This window comes from Asterias rubens, chromosome 20 (assembly GCF_902459465.1).
Source record: "Asterias rubens chromosome 20, eAstRub1.3, whole genome shotgun sequence".
NCBI classification, from domain to species: domain Eukaryota; kingdom Metazoa; phylum Echinodermata; class Asteroidea; order Forcipulatida; family Asteriidae; genus Asterias; species Asterias rubens.
In genome coordinates, this window is record NC_047081.1 from 4874031 (window position 1) to 4886724 (window position 12694).

General features: G+C 41.6%; 1 protein-coding gene across 5 annotated transcripts in view; it reads left to right on the forward strand.

The window, feature by feature from the left end:
- Positions 1–4212: 4212 nt before the first annotated feature.
- Positions 4213–12694, forward strand: part of LOC117303652 — a 55203-nt gene continuing 46721 nt past the window's right edge. For 2 of the 5 annotated variants that reach the window (XM_033787887.1, XM_033787889.1), the window contains exon 1: positions 4234–4564. In XM_033787887.1, coding sequence (XP_033643778.1) covers positions 4522–4564 — 43 coding nt within the window. In that variant the 5' untranslated portion in view covers positions 4234–4521. Of the gene's footprint in view, positions 4565–12694 lie in introns of all 5 variants that reach the window. The other 3 variants (XM_033787888.1, XM_033787892.1, XM_033787890.1) reach the window with 3 other exon arrangements.

Sequence of the window (12694 nt, forward strand, 5' to 3'; positions counted from 1 at the left end):
ATTTTATTATTATCTCGCAACTTCGACGACCAATTGAGCTCAAATTTTCACAGGTTTGTTATTTTATGCATTATGTTGAGAATCACCAAGTGAGAAGACTGGTCTTTGATAATTACCAATAGTGTCCAGTGTCTTTAATAAGCACCAGACTGGATTGCTTGTATCTCAGAGATTCAGGCCGTGTCCGAATTGGCGACTTTGGCTACAGCTACAGCTACGGCTGTAGCTGAAGTCGGCAATTCAGACACGGCCTCAGATGACATGATATACCTGCTGTTAGCAACTAACTAGGTTACAAAACTAACTAGGTTATTACTAGGTTACTAGGTTGCTTACAGGTGTTATGATCAGTGTAGTAGATGATGCAATGTTGGAACTCGCTGTTCAAAATGTCGTTAGCAAAAATCGAATTATTAGTTTCCATTTGTACCTTTGGTAAATTAAATAAAGCCTGTATAAGCAGACATATCTGCTTACAGAATGGCTCTTAGCATGGTTACTATATTATCATAACTATTGCCTACCATCAGCAAAGCGGCAGCCATGCCAACAAGCTCACAGTTAGTAGATTGGTGATTTAAAATTGCAACTTATTATCAGAACACTGTACACTATCCACTATCTAGTCTTTGTCTTGATATTATGAAGTACATGAAAACCTTTGCCGACACATATTTTTTGCACAAGTAAGCACAACAAATTTGCTTACCAGTAAAAAGCTTTGTGAAATTAGGCTTTCATGTCATATTTAATCAACTGCCTGTCTGTTAAGTATAACATTGGTAAAGCACATTTTTTCAAACCCTGTGTCCAATAAGTCGAGGTATTAGATACGTTAAATGTATCAAATCCATTTCTGTTCAGAGACCATTTTTAATTGTAGGTCTGATAAACATGGTGTTAGAGATTTGACACAACAGCCAACATGAGATGGGAGGGGGTGTCTTAGTGTGTTTTCAGGCCTTTTTTGTTGGAACGAAACTGTATCATCTTCCAGTGTAAGAATAGTATCCTTGCCACTATTGCAACACTTTGGCATGCACCTTTTATTATGCGACATGGAATATCGTATGGAGCAAGATTGAAAAGTTACACACAACTAAGTTACACACAACTTCAATGTATATTATAAAATAAAGTGTATTTCATTTGTTAAATTTGATTCAGTTGGAGTGGTTTATTCAATTTGTTTTCAAATATTTCCAATTGGTGTGTATAAGTATACATTTGTATGTATGGTATTGTAAGCATTGACATCTACATATTTGTGACTTTTGGACCCTTTTGGTACAGAAAAATAAATAAAAGTTCACAGATGATTTACAAATAACTTACAGGGTTTACAGAAGCTAGTGGTGAAAGACTTCCCTTGAAATATTATTCCATGAAATGCTTTACTTTTTGAGAAAACAGTAAAACAATATCAGTTCTCGATATCGAGAATTACGGATTTATTTTAAATTAAACACATGTCATGACACGGCGAAACATGCGAATACATGGGTGGATTTTCCCGTTATTTTGTCCCGACTCCGATGACCAATTGAGTCTAAATTTTCACAGGTTGTTATTTTATATAGAAGTTGTGATACATGAAATGTGGGCCTTGGACAATACTGTTTACCAAAAGGGTCCAATTGCTTTAATTTGGTTGGCTCCACTCAGGCTTCATTTTACTCCCTGCCTCTTCAACCTTAGAGTATTTTGACAGTTTCAAAAAGGTTTAAAATTCAATTTTAAAAATTGCAAGATAAATGCAATGTACAGGTTTACTGCAACCAGTTTTAATGATTGTTAAATGAATTGTTCCACTTTATAACTAGATATTCAGAACAACATTCCTAGAAACATACTTTTAACATTTCAAAAATCTCATATTCAGAAACCCATGAATTTACAGCAGAATAAGGGGTGGACTTGTATTGCATTGCATTACCCTTAGAACCTTAATCAAGACTGTCTGAAGTGGCCTTAGCCCCAGCCTACGCCATGGTTTTGCGCGGCATTGCACTCGCAGTTTGTAACTTTTTATTGGCCAACAGTTGTATATAAATCTACACTGGGACAACATCAAATCATTTTCCAACATGATTAGTTGGCGGCTGCAAGGGCTATAGCCACACATTAGGGAAAAACTATTATTGTCCTGATACTCTCTCTGGTGTGTGTATTATCCCTAGACTTGATTCAAGTCCCATTCTCGTGTGAGAGGTCCCTACCCATAACTTACTACAGTGTATATAAAACAACACATAGCATACACAGTACAGTGCACGCTCGAGCCCCCTCGCCGTCAAAATGTGGTCCCGAGAATGCGGAACAGGTTTTGGAAAAATTGGAATGCAGAGCATCATAAATCCCCATGAAACTACTGTTTTATTAAAACAGTAGTTTCATGGGGATGGCACGGGATTGGGACTTGAGTCAAGTCTAGTATATCCCCCACCCATCGGTGGGTTAAACTTGGTTCAATAGAGGGCGCTTAAAAAACTTCTCCTCAATATTTTGCACCCACACTAAGGCCGTGTTCGTCTAGGTTCCTAGACCATTGGTGTTGCGTGGTCACACACAACCAACATTCCGATTATGCACGGCAAAAACTGTACACGCTTCCTTGTAATGAACGAACGTTAGCGGGCGCTCTGTTTCTCTGATTTCCGGATCTCCCCATAGACCTTATCGCAAATACCAATGCGCAAGCGCAGGCTGTTGAATGAGGTGCATTGTGGGATAGATATGAATCAAATTTGGAAACCAGCTAGAGAAACAGAGCGCCCGCTAGCGTTCGTTCATTACAAGCGTGTACAGTTTTTGCCGTGCATAATCGGAACGTTGGTTGTGTGTGACCACGCAACACCAATGGTCTAGGAACCTAGACTAAGGCCGTGTCCGAAACGGCGACTTCGGCTACAGCTACGGCTAGATCGCGCGCGTCTGCTATTCTTCAACACTGGTAGACGCGCTGATCTAGACGTAGCTGTAGCCGAAGTCGTCGTTTCGGTCACGGCCTAATAGCCTGAACATCTCACATCACACTTAGAGACGATGGGGGCGGGGAACTGAACACTAGTCACTCGAATCGAAGACCAGCAGCCCGCAACCGGGCGGGCCTCCAAGTATCATTTGGGGTACCGGTCAACTCGGTCCCAAGCCAACTCGGTCCCAGTCAACTCGGTCCTAAGTCATCTTGGTCCCAAGTCAACTCGGTCCCAAGACAACTTGGTCGCAAGGCAGGAAGCTTGCACGGGCGGCAGGAAGCTTGCACGGGCGGGAGGGATCGGGCGCGCAGGGAGGGACCGCAACCCAAGTTATAATTGAACAGTATTATATTTGTTATTTATTTTCGACCAAACAACACTATTTTCCTTAATAGTTTACGTTTTTTAATTAGTAGATTTTGGTTTTTATTTAATTTTTAAATGTAAGTTACTTGAAAAGAAATCAAAGAGGATTCAATTGTTAATGTTTGTCAATTAATGAATTGTTGAGAGCTAGCCATACAGACTGGTTGAAAGCAAAGAGACATTTTGAAGATCTTTTTTTTTAGTTGAAATTTATTTGCCAACACAATCGGTAATTTTCAAAAAACAAATGGGTTGCTATTGAAGGCATCGAATATTATACCCCGAACATTGGTGCACACTTATCCTATTTCATGTACAAAGTCAAAGGACAGTAGTTTTTTTCCTTTCCAATTCAATTATTTCCCGTCAACCATACGGACCGAGTTGACTTGGGACCGAGTTGACTAGGGAACGAGTTGACTTGGGACCGAGTTGACTTGGGACCGAGTAGACTGGGACCGAGTTGACTTGGGACCGAGTTGCCTCATAAGCATCATTTGCCCCAATAAGACCCCTTATAATTAGCCTATATACATTGTACCCCTAACTAGCAAATGTAGCCCGTCCACGAATAGGAGAGACCCGAGTTGGCAGGGTCAACATAAAAAAAACACGAAAATTATAGTCACTGGGTTACCCCCGGACATTTCTCCCCATCAAAGCGAATCGGCTCTTTGTCTATGTCGTAAACTCCACCAACATAGAGCAGTCTATCCCCGCCCCCTCACGTGCACTAAAGCGCCGGCCCTGCGAGTAGATAGAGCCGCTTCGCTTATCGCACAGCCCCAAAGACATGACATAAGGTCTAAAACTGCGCTCGGCCCACGGCCCACGTGACAACACGGCACGTGATTCTGGCTCACAGCTCCTCTTTGTGATTTCTGCTTACGCTCTGGCCAATTGCAAAACGAAACCCGTGCACGACTAATGCGGTCTGGGCATTGATTTGTTATTCCTCTATGGTATACTGTATGTAGTTTGTGCGGTTGTTGACGAAGTGTCACTCGGTGCCGTGTACTCATTCCACTTATTTAATGTTATAAACACACACAGTAACATGTGTGTATCTGAACAATTTAACTCAAGTTAGTACAGTATTTAATTTTTTTTTAAACAGACTTTTCAGAGGCGAAAAACTTATTTCATCAACAAACCCACGAGCCGAAATTTAGCAGAAATGAAACTCGTGGTTCTCGTCGCAAGTTTCCTGGTTGTTGCAGGTAAGTAATTTTTTTTAAATTTTTTATTTATTATTTACTTTAAGTAAAACTTGTTGTTAATTTTTAAATTATTAAATCCTGCTTATTGTATACTATATCCTCCCCTTACCAGTTTTCACGCTATTATGCCTTTTTCTTTGAATTTGGAAAAAAAATAATGATGCCTTATAGCATGGAGGTAGCAACCGATGCGGAAAAGTTTCCGTATGGCGCCACCACTTTTTCATTCGAAATAAAATAATATAGTATCTAATTTACCTGATTGATGTATCCCTTTTTGTAAAAATGAGTGAAAAAGTGGTGGCGCCATACGGAAAGTTATCCAAAATAACAAAAATACATAATTTAATAAAAAGTGTGAATAATTATTGGCTTTCAATTCTGATTTTGATTTTCCCCTTTTTTCTCTTAAAATTTATAATAAAGCGTATAAATAAACAGTGATAATCGAATCAACAAGCTGATCGTTTAAATTTTAATATTAATAATAAAATTTATCAGAGGTTTAAAAAAAAATCTTTAAAAAAATTAGAAAATGATATAAGGCACATGGCTTCTTTAAGCCTCTGTATTTTTTTCCCAGAATGCTCAGCAAAATATTCAGTCACATGATTTGATCATCATGAATTGTGAATTGAAATAGTGTTTGATGAAACTTTTTCGGTGGGCAAATATTTTTATATGGCCTCAACATTATGACATATTTTTGTACCTTGTAGAAATGCCTAAAATACCAAACTTTTTGCATTTACAAGTGCAAATATCCAGTGGAGCCTTACGTGTTTCTAAGTTTTGGTCAAGGGAGAGGAGACTCTTTGCTTGGCAAATAAAACCACACAATTTTTATCTAGGGACTGTTTACATCGCGCACAGCGAGGTAAAAGATTTGCCACGAGTTTAGGGACACCTCGAAAACAGGACCTCCAACGATATAGCATGACTTTAGCATAGAGAATTGAAAGGACCCACACCTTACTCTTACAGGCCTGTATGCTTCGTTTTTGAAAGGGCAAGGGCACCAAGGCACCGTATGAGGAAATTGTAAATTTCTACTGGAGCATTTCAAGGGCACCAAGGCAATGGCAAGGGGCAACGGAGGCAATCGCCTCCGTTGCCTCCGTGAAGTATCAGGCCTGCTCTTAGCTACGATGTTGACCCTCCCCCCCCCCCAGCTCAGAAAAAGAGTGGACATGTTTTTTTAGGCTAGCTATCTTGAGCATAGATGTCTCAGTCGAAACAGAATCCCTAGAAAAGTATGTAGTAAAAACAATCGGCAACAATCTATCTATTCAATCTAGGCTAGATAGTTGCTGATTGTTTTTACTAAATGAAATACTATTGTAATTAGATTAGCCTATACTATAATAATTTTATTATTATTATAAAACATCAATGCCATGATCGCGTACTGCCTGACTGTTTAGTGTAGTGACAGTGTTTTTTGTACTGACTGACAATGAATGACATATAGTTCCTTTCATGATTGACGAATCTAAGGAATGTGTACACTCCTACCTGATGTAGCTAGACGTGCTATTGCTAGGTAGACTAGAAGTAAAACTATTTTTACATGACCTAGCCCAGGTTAGACTCCTCAGGGCACTCCACTGCTGCCCTACCCCACCAGGGCTAGATTATGAACATGATAATATGACCATGATGACTAAAACTTAGTGTTTGAATGGGGTTCGTTCCGCTATCGTCATATTGTACGATAGCGGAACAAACCATATCAATCATACTTACCGAGTAAACGAGTGGGAAGCACGGGATGAACACTATACAATTGTTGCATGCTGTGACGGGGTCCATGGCGCTTTGTACACCCGAGGGGGGAAATGGCACCCGAGGCGAAGCCAAGGGTGCCATTTTCCCCCGAGGGTGTACAAAACCCATGGACCCCAAATCACAGCGTGCAACTATTGTTTTTGTGATTGGTTCTCGACCAATCCAACTTCACAATTTGTTACTGAGGTATAACAAGACATAATGTTATACCTCTGTAACAAATTGTGAAGTTTGATTGGTCGAGAACCAATCACGTGACGTGCAACAAATGTGCATTTACCATGGCTGCACAGCTGGACGGGTATTATGAGTTTTGTTAAAGGCAGTGGACACTATTGGTAATTGTCAAAGACTAGCCTTCACAGTTGGTGTATCTCAACATATGCATAAAATAACAAACCTGTGAAAATTTGAGCTCAATCGGTCATCAAAGTTGCGAGATAATAATGAAAGAAGAAAACACCCTTGTCACACGAAGTTGTGTGCGTTTAGATGGTTGATTTCGAGACCTCAAGTTCTAAACTTGAGTTCTTGAAATCAAATTCGTGGAAAATTACTTCTTGCTCCAAAACTATGGCACTTCAGAGGGAGCTGTTTCTTACAATGTTTTATTCACCAAGAAAGGTTTTATGCTAATAATTATTTTGAGTAATTACCAATAGTGTCCACTGCCTTTAACCGGTGTATACCTTGATTGATCACTCCCAGCATTGGTTAATTTCCAGCGCTTAGTACAAAATGACCGCGGGTTCGAGGGAACAGTGAAGAATTGTTATTTAAACTATGCATACTCGTCGTGAAAATTATGTTTGAAGATGACAACAGAACTTTGAGAAGAGGAATAATCATGTTACCAAGGTATAACAAAACAATTGTTGCACGCTGTGATTTGGGTTTTGTACACCCTCGTCTCAGGTGCCATTAAAACGCCATGGACCCCGTCACAGCGTGCAACAGTTGTATAATGTACATAGCTTTTCTTACAATGTGCAGCTTTAATACTACACCTGCTCTGTGTTTAGTGATTTAGTGGCTGGCAAATTTTGACATACTGGGTGGGTTGACGGTATGGCTGGTGGATGCGCACCCCCTGGTGGAGGTTAGAGTCTTGTGGTTACATGCATATAATATGATAACACAACTGGAGCCTTGGAACCTACACAACATATAGACTACCTGTGCATACAACTTAAGGTTTGGGTTTTTGGGGATAGACTGCTAAATTCAGTTTTATAACATGTATAAAGAACTCACAAAAAAATGTGGGGTCTCTGGCTCCTGCCATTATGCAGTATAAAAGACGTCACAAGGACCCTTTAGTAAGCCGATTTTGTATCATCTAATTTTCAATAAACAAAATGTATGTCCCACAGGATATGACAGAAGAATATTAGACCTTCCAACATGTCCAAAATAAAAGTACTTTTGACATTGATGATGTATAACATTGTATAACATAATTATAAGAGATTATAGGTGCGCGGACCGGATGCGATGTTTTGGCGCCTTTTCTAGCAATGTATTGTGTATGATTAGGATGTGTAGACTAGTGCTGGGCGAATAGTGAAATTTTGGTATTCGGATACCGCTGGCCAACTATCTGAAATTAACCGGATATTTGAATAGTTTTTTCGCCGCTAGAGGGCGCTATTCGTTTGTGAAAAAGATCTTATGGGCAGATTGATATTAGTTTTAGACAGTGTCACTCGGTTCATTCATAAAAATGACCGGATCTAATTTAAAGATGGCGATTTGCTTTTTCTTTTGATCGTGATTGACTCTACGTGAAGGAAAACTTTTGTAATCTTTGAACAAATTACGTCAGATATGTCATTGTTTTAACTCTTCACAGAGGTGAGCATACATGTAGTTAAATACTTAATTTATGCTGTTTTATGCTGTCTTAATAGAAGTTTCATAAGGATTAAGACAAAACATTCCTATCAGTTGTCGCCCGACGTCCGCGGATATTCAGATATTAAAGAATATCCGGTTACTTGGTTGTAATTACAGAACTATCCGGTTTATAAATAGGTATTCGCGCCCATTGCGGATATCCGGTTAAGAAAAAAAAGGCATTCGCGGTTACGGATAGGAAAACCTATTCGCCATTAACCGGATATTCGAATAATTCGCCCAGGCCTAGTGTAGACAGACCAAATGTTGAGTTCAGTGAGTGAGCATGGAATAAGTTGTCCTTCTCGAAGTATTAAATAAATCAGTGTGTTTCATATTGAACGGAATTTGCACTCGTTGGTTTTCTGTCTGCGTTTGGCTACAGAGCAAACAAGTACCCTGGCAGTACATTACAATGGTGGCAGCTAGTGGGATATTTGACTCAATTCAATGTTGAACACTCTGAAAAATGACGACGAAGTACAAATCATCGGCTGATATTGTGGACGCCATCTTTGGATTGAGGAGTGACATTCGGGAGTTGGAAGCCTCCTTGGCACAGCAGATTTTTGGATCAGCTATTTCCACACCTGAGTATGGACAGAATCCTTGGGACACGAAACCAGTCGTTGATGCATATCACAGAAGATGCTTCGAGAAGACGATTGCCAGATTAGAAGCGACGTGGAGTAGTGGTGACTTAGCCATCAGTGAGGATCAGAGTGCAGGTAAGCACCTAGCAAAACCATCCTGTGGTCCCGTGGCTGGCGCCGATGTTGGGCTTTGTTGTGTGGATATGGCGACCACAAGTAGGGAGGCCGTTGCGAGCGGTGAATGCCCTACTGTTGATGTGGTCCCTAGTCCCTCGATATTGCCCTGCATGGCGTTTGCCAGTGGGATTGCAGTTCGTGGTTGCGATGGATTTTCCAGCCCTGATCCAACTGCTTTGTCCTTCAACTCCACGTCTACACTTCCACCGGTGTGGAAGGCTTCACCATCAATGCACACTGTTCCGCCGTTGTGGACGGCTCCGCCAGTGCAACTTGCCTCGCCGGAGCACACTGATCTCACCATCGACCAACAAACTGACAGGACAGACTTCGACATTGGACAATCAACTGCAGGACCGTCATGTTCGGGTGACGGCAGCTCAGCTGGAGCGGCACTATCCACCAGCAAAAGCAGCCCCGCCGGAACGAAGGACGGCACCGACGGACCCCCGGATGCATGATGCATCACAGAAGCTGAAGAAAGGATACGGACTGGTGCAGGACGCATCACAGAAGACAAGGCTGAGAGTAAAGGAAGTACTACCGAAGACAGGATACCTGTTGGTGCGGGGAGCATCAACGGCTTGGTATCCTCCGGTGCAGGGAGCACCGCTGAAGAAGGCCGCTGAAGACAGAGTATCCGAAGGTGCAGGGAGCACAACAGAAGACAGGGGATCCGTTGGTGCTGGATACACCGCAAACAGAGCAACTACCGTTGACGGGAGTGTCACAGACATGGGACCAGTTGGCACTTCGGACAGATCATCCGCCGGCACACAGATTGGGGATCCGCCAGCACCACAGACAGAGGACCCGCCGGCACCACAGACAGAGGACCCGCCGGCATGGACGACAGACCTGCTGGCATGGAAAGGGAATCCGCCAGCACAGACGGGGGATCCGCCAGCACAGACAGGGGATTCGCCGGCACCACATATAGAGGACCCGCCGGCACCAACAGGGGATCTGCCGGCACAGACAGGGGATCCGCCGGTACCACAGACAGGGGATCCGCCGGCACCACAGACAGAGGACCCGCCGGCAATACAGACAGAGGACCCGCCGGCACCTCAGACAGAGGACCCGCCGGCAATACAGACAGAGGACCTGCCGGCACCTCAGACAGAGGACCCGCTAGCATGGACAGGGGAGCCGCCGGCATGGACAGAGGATCCGCCGACACCAATGACCAAGGACCCGCCGGCACTACACACGGAATCCAAACAGAATGTGTCAAGTGTTCGACCGTATGGCCCAAGTTCGCAGCTGAAGGCGCCGAAGCTAGAATAGTGACGAACAATGACTGGAGAGAAGTCCTCTCTTGGATGGACATTGTTTTGTTTTGAGAATCGAACACTGAACTGTTGTGGAACATTTTGTTGTTTTGTATAGTCGTGTCGTCTTCGTTGGTCTGTTGTATCTTTGTTTGATTTCTGTGTGACCAGTGTGGGGACCAGAAACAACATTGATCAACATCCTTTGAGGACACCCATCATTGTTTTCTAGACAAAACTAGTTATTGAAATGATTTTGCTTTTAAAGTAGATAACAAATAAATCTGTAAATAATGTGTTGTTGCGGGTAGCCCCGTCGATTGTGGATCCTTGCTTGATTCTATGTCCCCAAGTTGTGGACTAGAATCGTCATCGATCACCATTCCCCGAGGAAACCCCATAAATTTTTTTGCTTTATGAATGTGCTGCTGTGTTAAAGCTGTTGCAGCTATTCCGGAGAATAGGCTGATTCTAAGGAGGGGGCAGTGTAACGAACTGAAACTGTGCGCCCCGCCGGTGCGTTGGAGTGGCCCCGCCGGATCTTGGAGGACAACACTCCCACGGCAGCTGGCTTGAACTTTTGGTGAACTGTTCTGTGATTGGACGAACTATCGATGATGTATAACATTGTATAAAATAATTATAAGAGATTATATCCAGGTGCGCGGACCGGATGCATTGTTTTGGCGCCTTTTCTAGCAATGTATTGTGTATGATTAAGATGTGTAGACAGACCAAATGTTGAGTTCAGTGAGTGAGCATGGAATAAGTTGTCCTTCTCGAAGTATTAAATAAATCAGTGTGTTTCATATTGAACGGAATTTGAATTTGTTTGTTTTCTGTCTGCGTTTGGCTACAGAGCAAACAAGGACCCTGCAGATTTAACAGAATTGTTGGTATAGAGTGTGTATTGTTAAACATGCATAATACGATATTAAATAAGACAAAATTTTGCTGCTAATAATAATAATTTATTCATTTATATTGCGCCCATTCCATAAAATGTACACAAGCGCATAACAAAATAATTATAAAAATATAACATTTTACAACAGGAAAATATATAGCAATCCAAACAAACTGAAAATACAAGAACCTTACAGGACAATCCGAAGAGTTAAAATTGCAAACATTAAGACAGACCAAAACAAACTAGTAAAGGAACAATATATTTATATGCACAATCAGTAAAAAGCTTCTTTAAAAAGATAAGTCTTAAGGACAGATTTAAAAATATCCAGGCTGCCATCAGCGCTCCTAATATGAGTGGGGAGTTTGTTCCAGAGGTGGGAGCACTATATTCAAAGGCCCTGTCCCCGAGAGTGGCCTTACTACAACCAGCAGGGTGACTAAGAAAAATACCATTATCAGAACTGCGAAGGACGTAGCGAGATAGGGGTTTGATGGAAACAAGCTGAATTAAATACTGAGGAGCTAGATTATGAAGAATTTTGTAAGTGATCATTAAAATTTTAAATTCAATTCTAAACCGAACAGGGAGCCAATGTAAATCCATAAGTAATGGAGAAATGTGGCAATATTTGAAAGCATTACAGACCAGCCTGGCACAGGCATTTTGCACTCTCTGGAGTTGTTTAATCTTAGTGTTGGGTAAGCCATTCCTTAGACAATAATTGTCTTATGCGCCTAATGTTATGCAAATAATAAAATGCACTACCACAAACTTTAGTTTTCATTGACATATTGGCATCAAACCATGCACCTAGGTTTCGGGCAAGGGAAACAGGTGACACAATTGACTGCCCAACCTGAATACCATCCAATGTAACCTTAGATAGTTGCTGACGGGTACCTATGATCAAGAATTCAGTTTGTCATTTAGATACAACCCATTAGCAAGCAACCATTGGCAAACATCATGAATGCAAGCTTCCATGGCAGAAAGAGCCGTCACCTGACTACCAGCCTCGTCAGGACTGAAGGACAGATATAACTGAGTATCGTCACAATAGCAGTGAATCTGTGGATGATGAACTTTGACAATGTCAAACAATTGGCTAGTATACAAAATAAAAAGTAGGGGCCCTAGACATGACCCTTGCGGAATTCCCCATTCAAGATTATAATTATGAGACGGTTTACCATTAGCGAGACTTAAGTGTACGCAGTAAAATACCATGATCCAGTGTATCAAATGCAGCACTTAAATCTAATAAAACCAACAGGGTAACATGTTTTCTATTCATAGCCATTAACAAATCATTTTGAATTTTCAACAGAGCAGTTTCGGTACTATGGAATTTGCGGTAAGTAGACTGCATCAATGGGTATAAGTTATTCTCAGTCAGATAAGATTGTAACTGACATGCTACAGCTCTTTCAAGTAGTTTATAAACAAACTGCAGATTACTAACGGGTCGGAAATTCTCCACCCTGGCCTC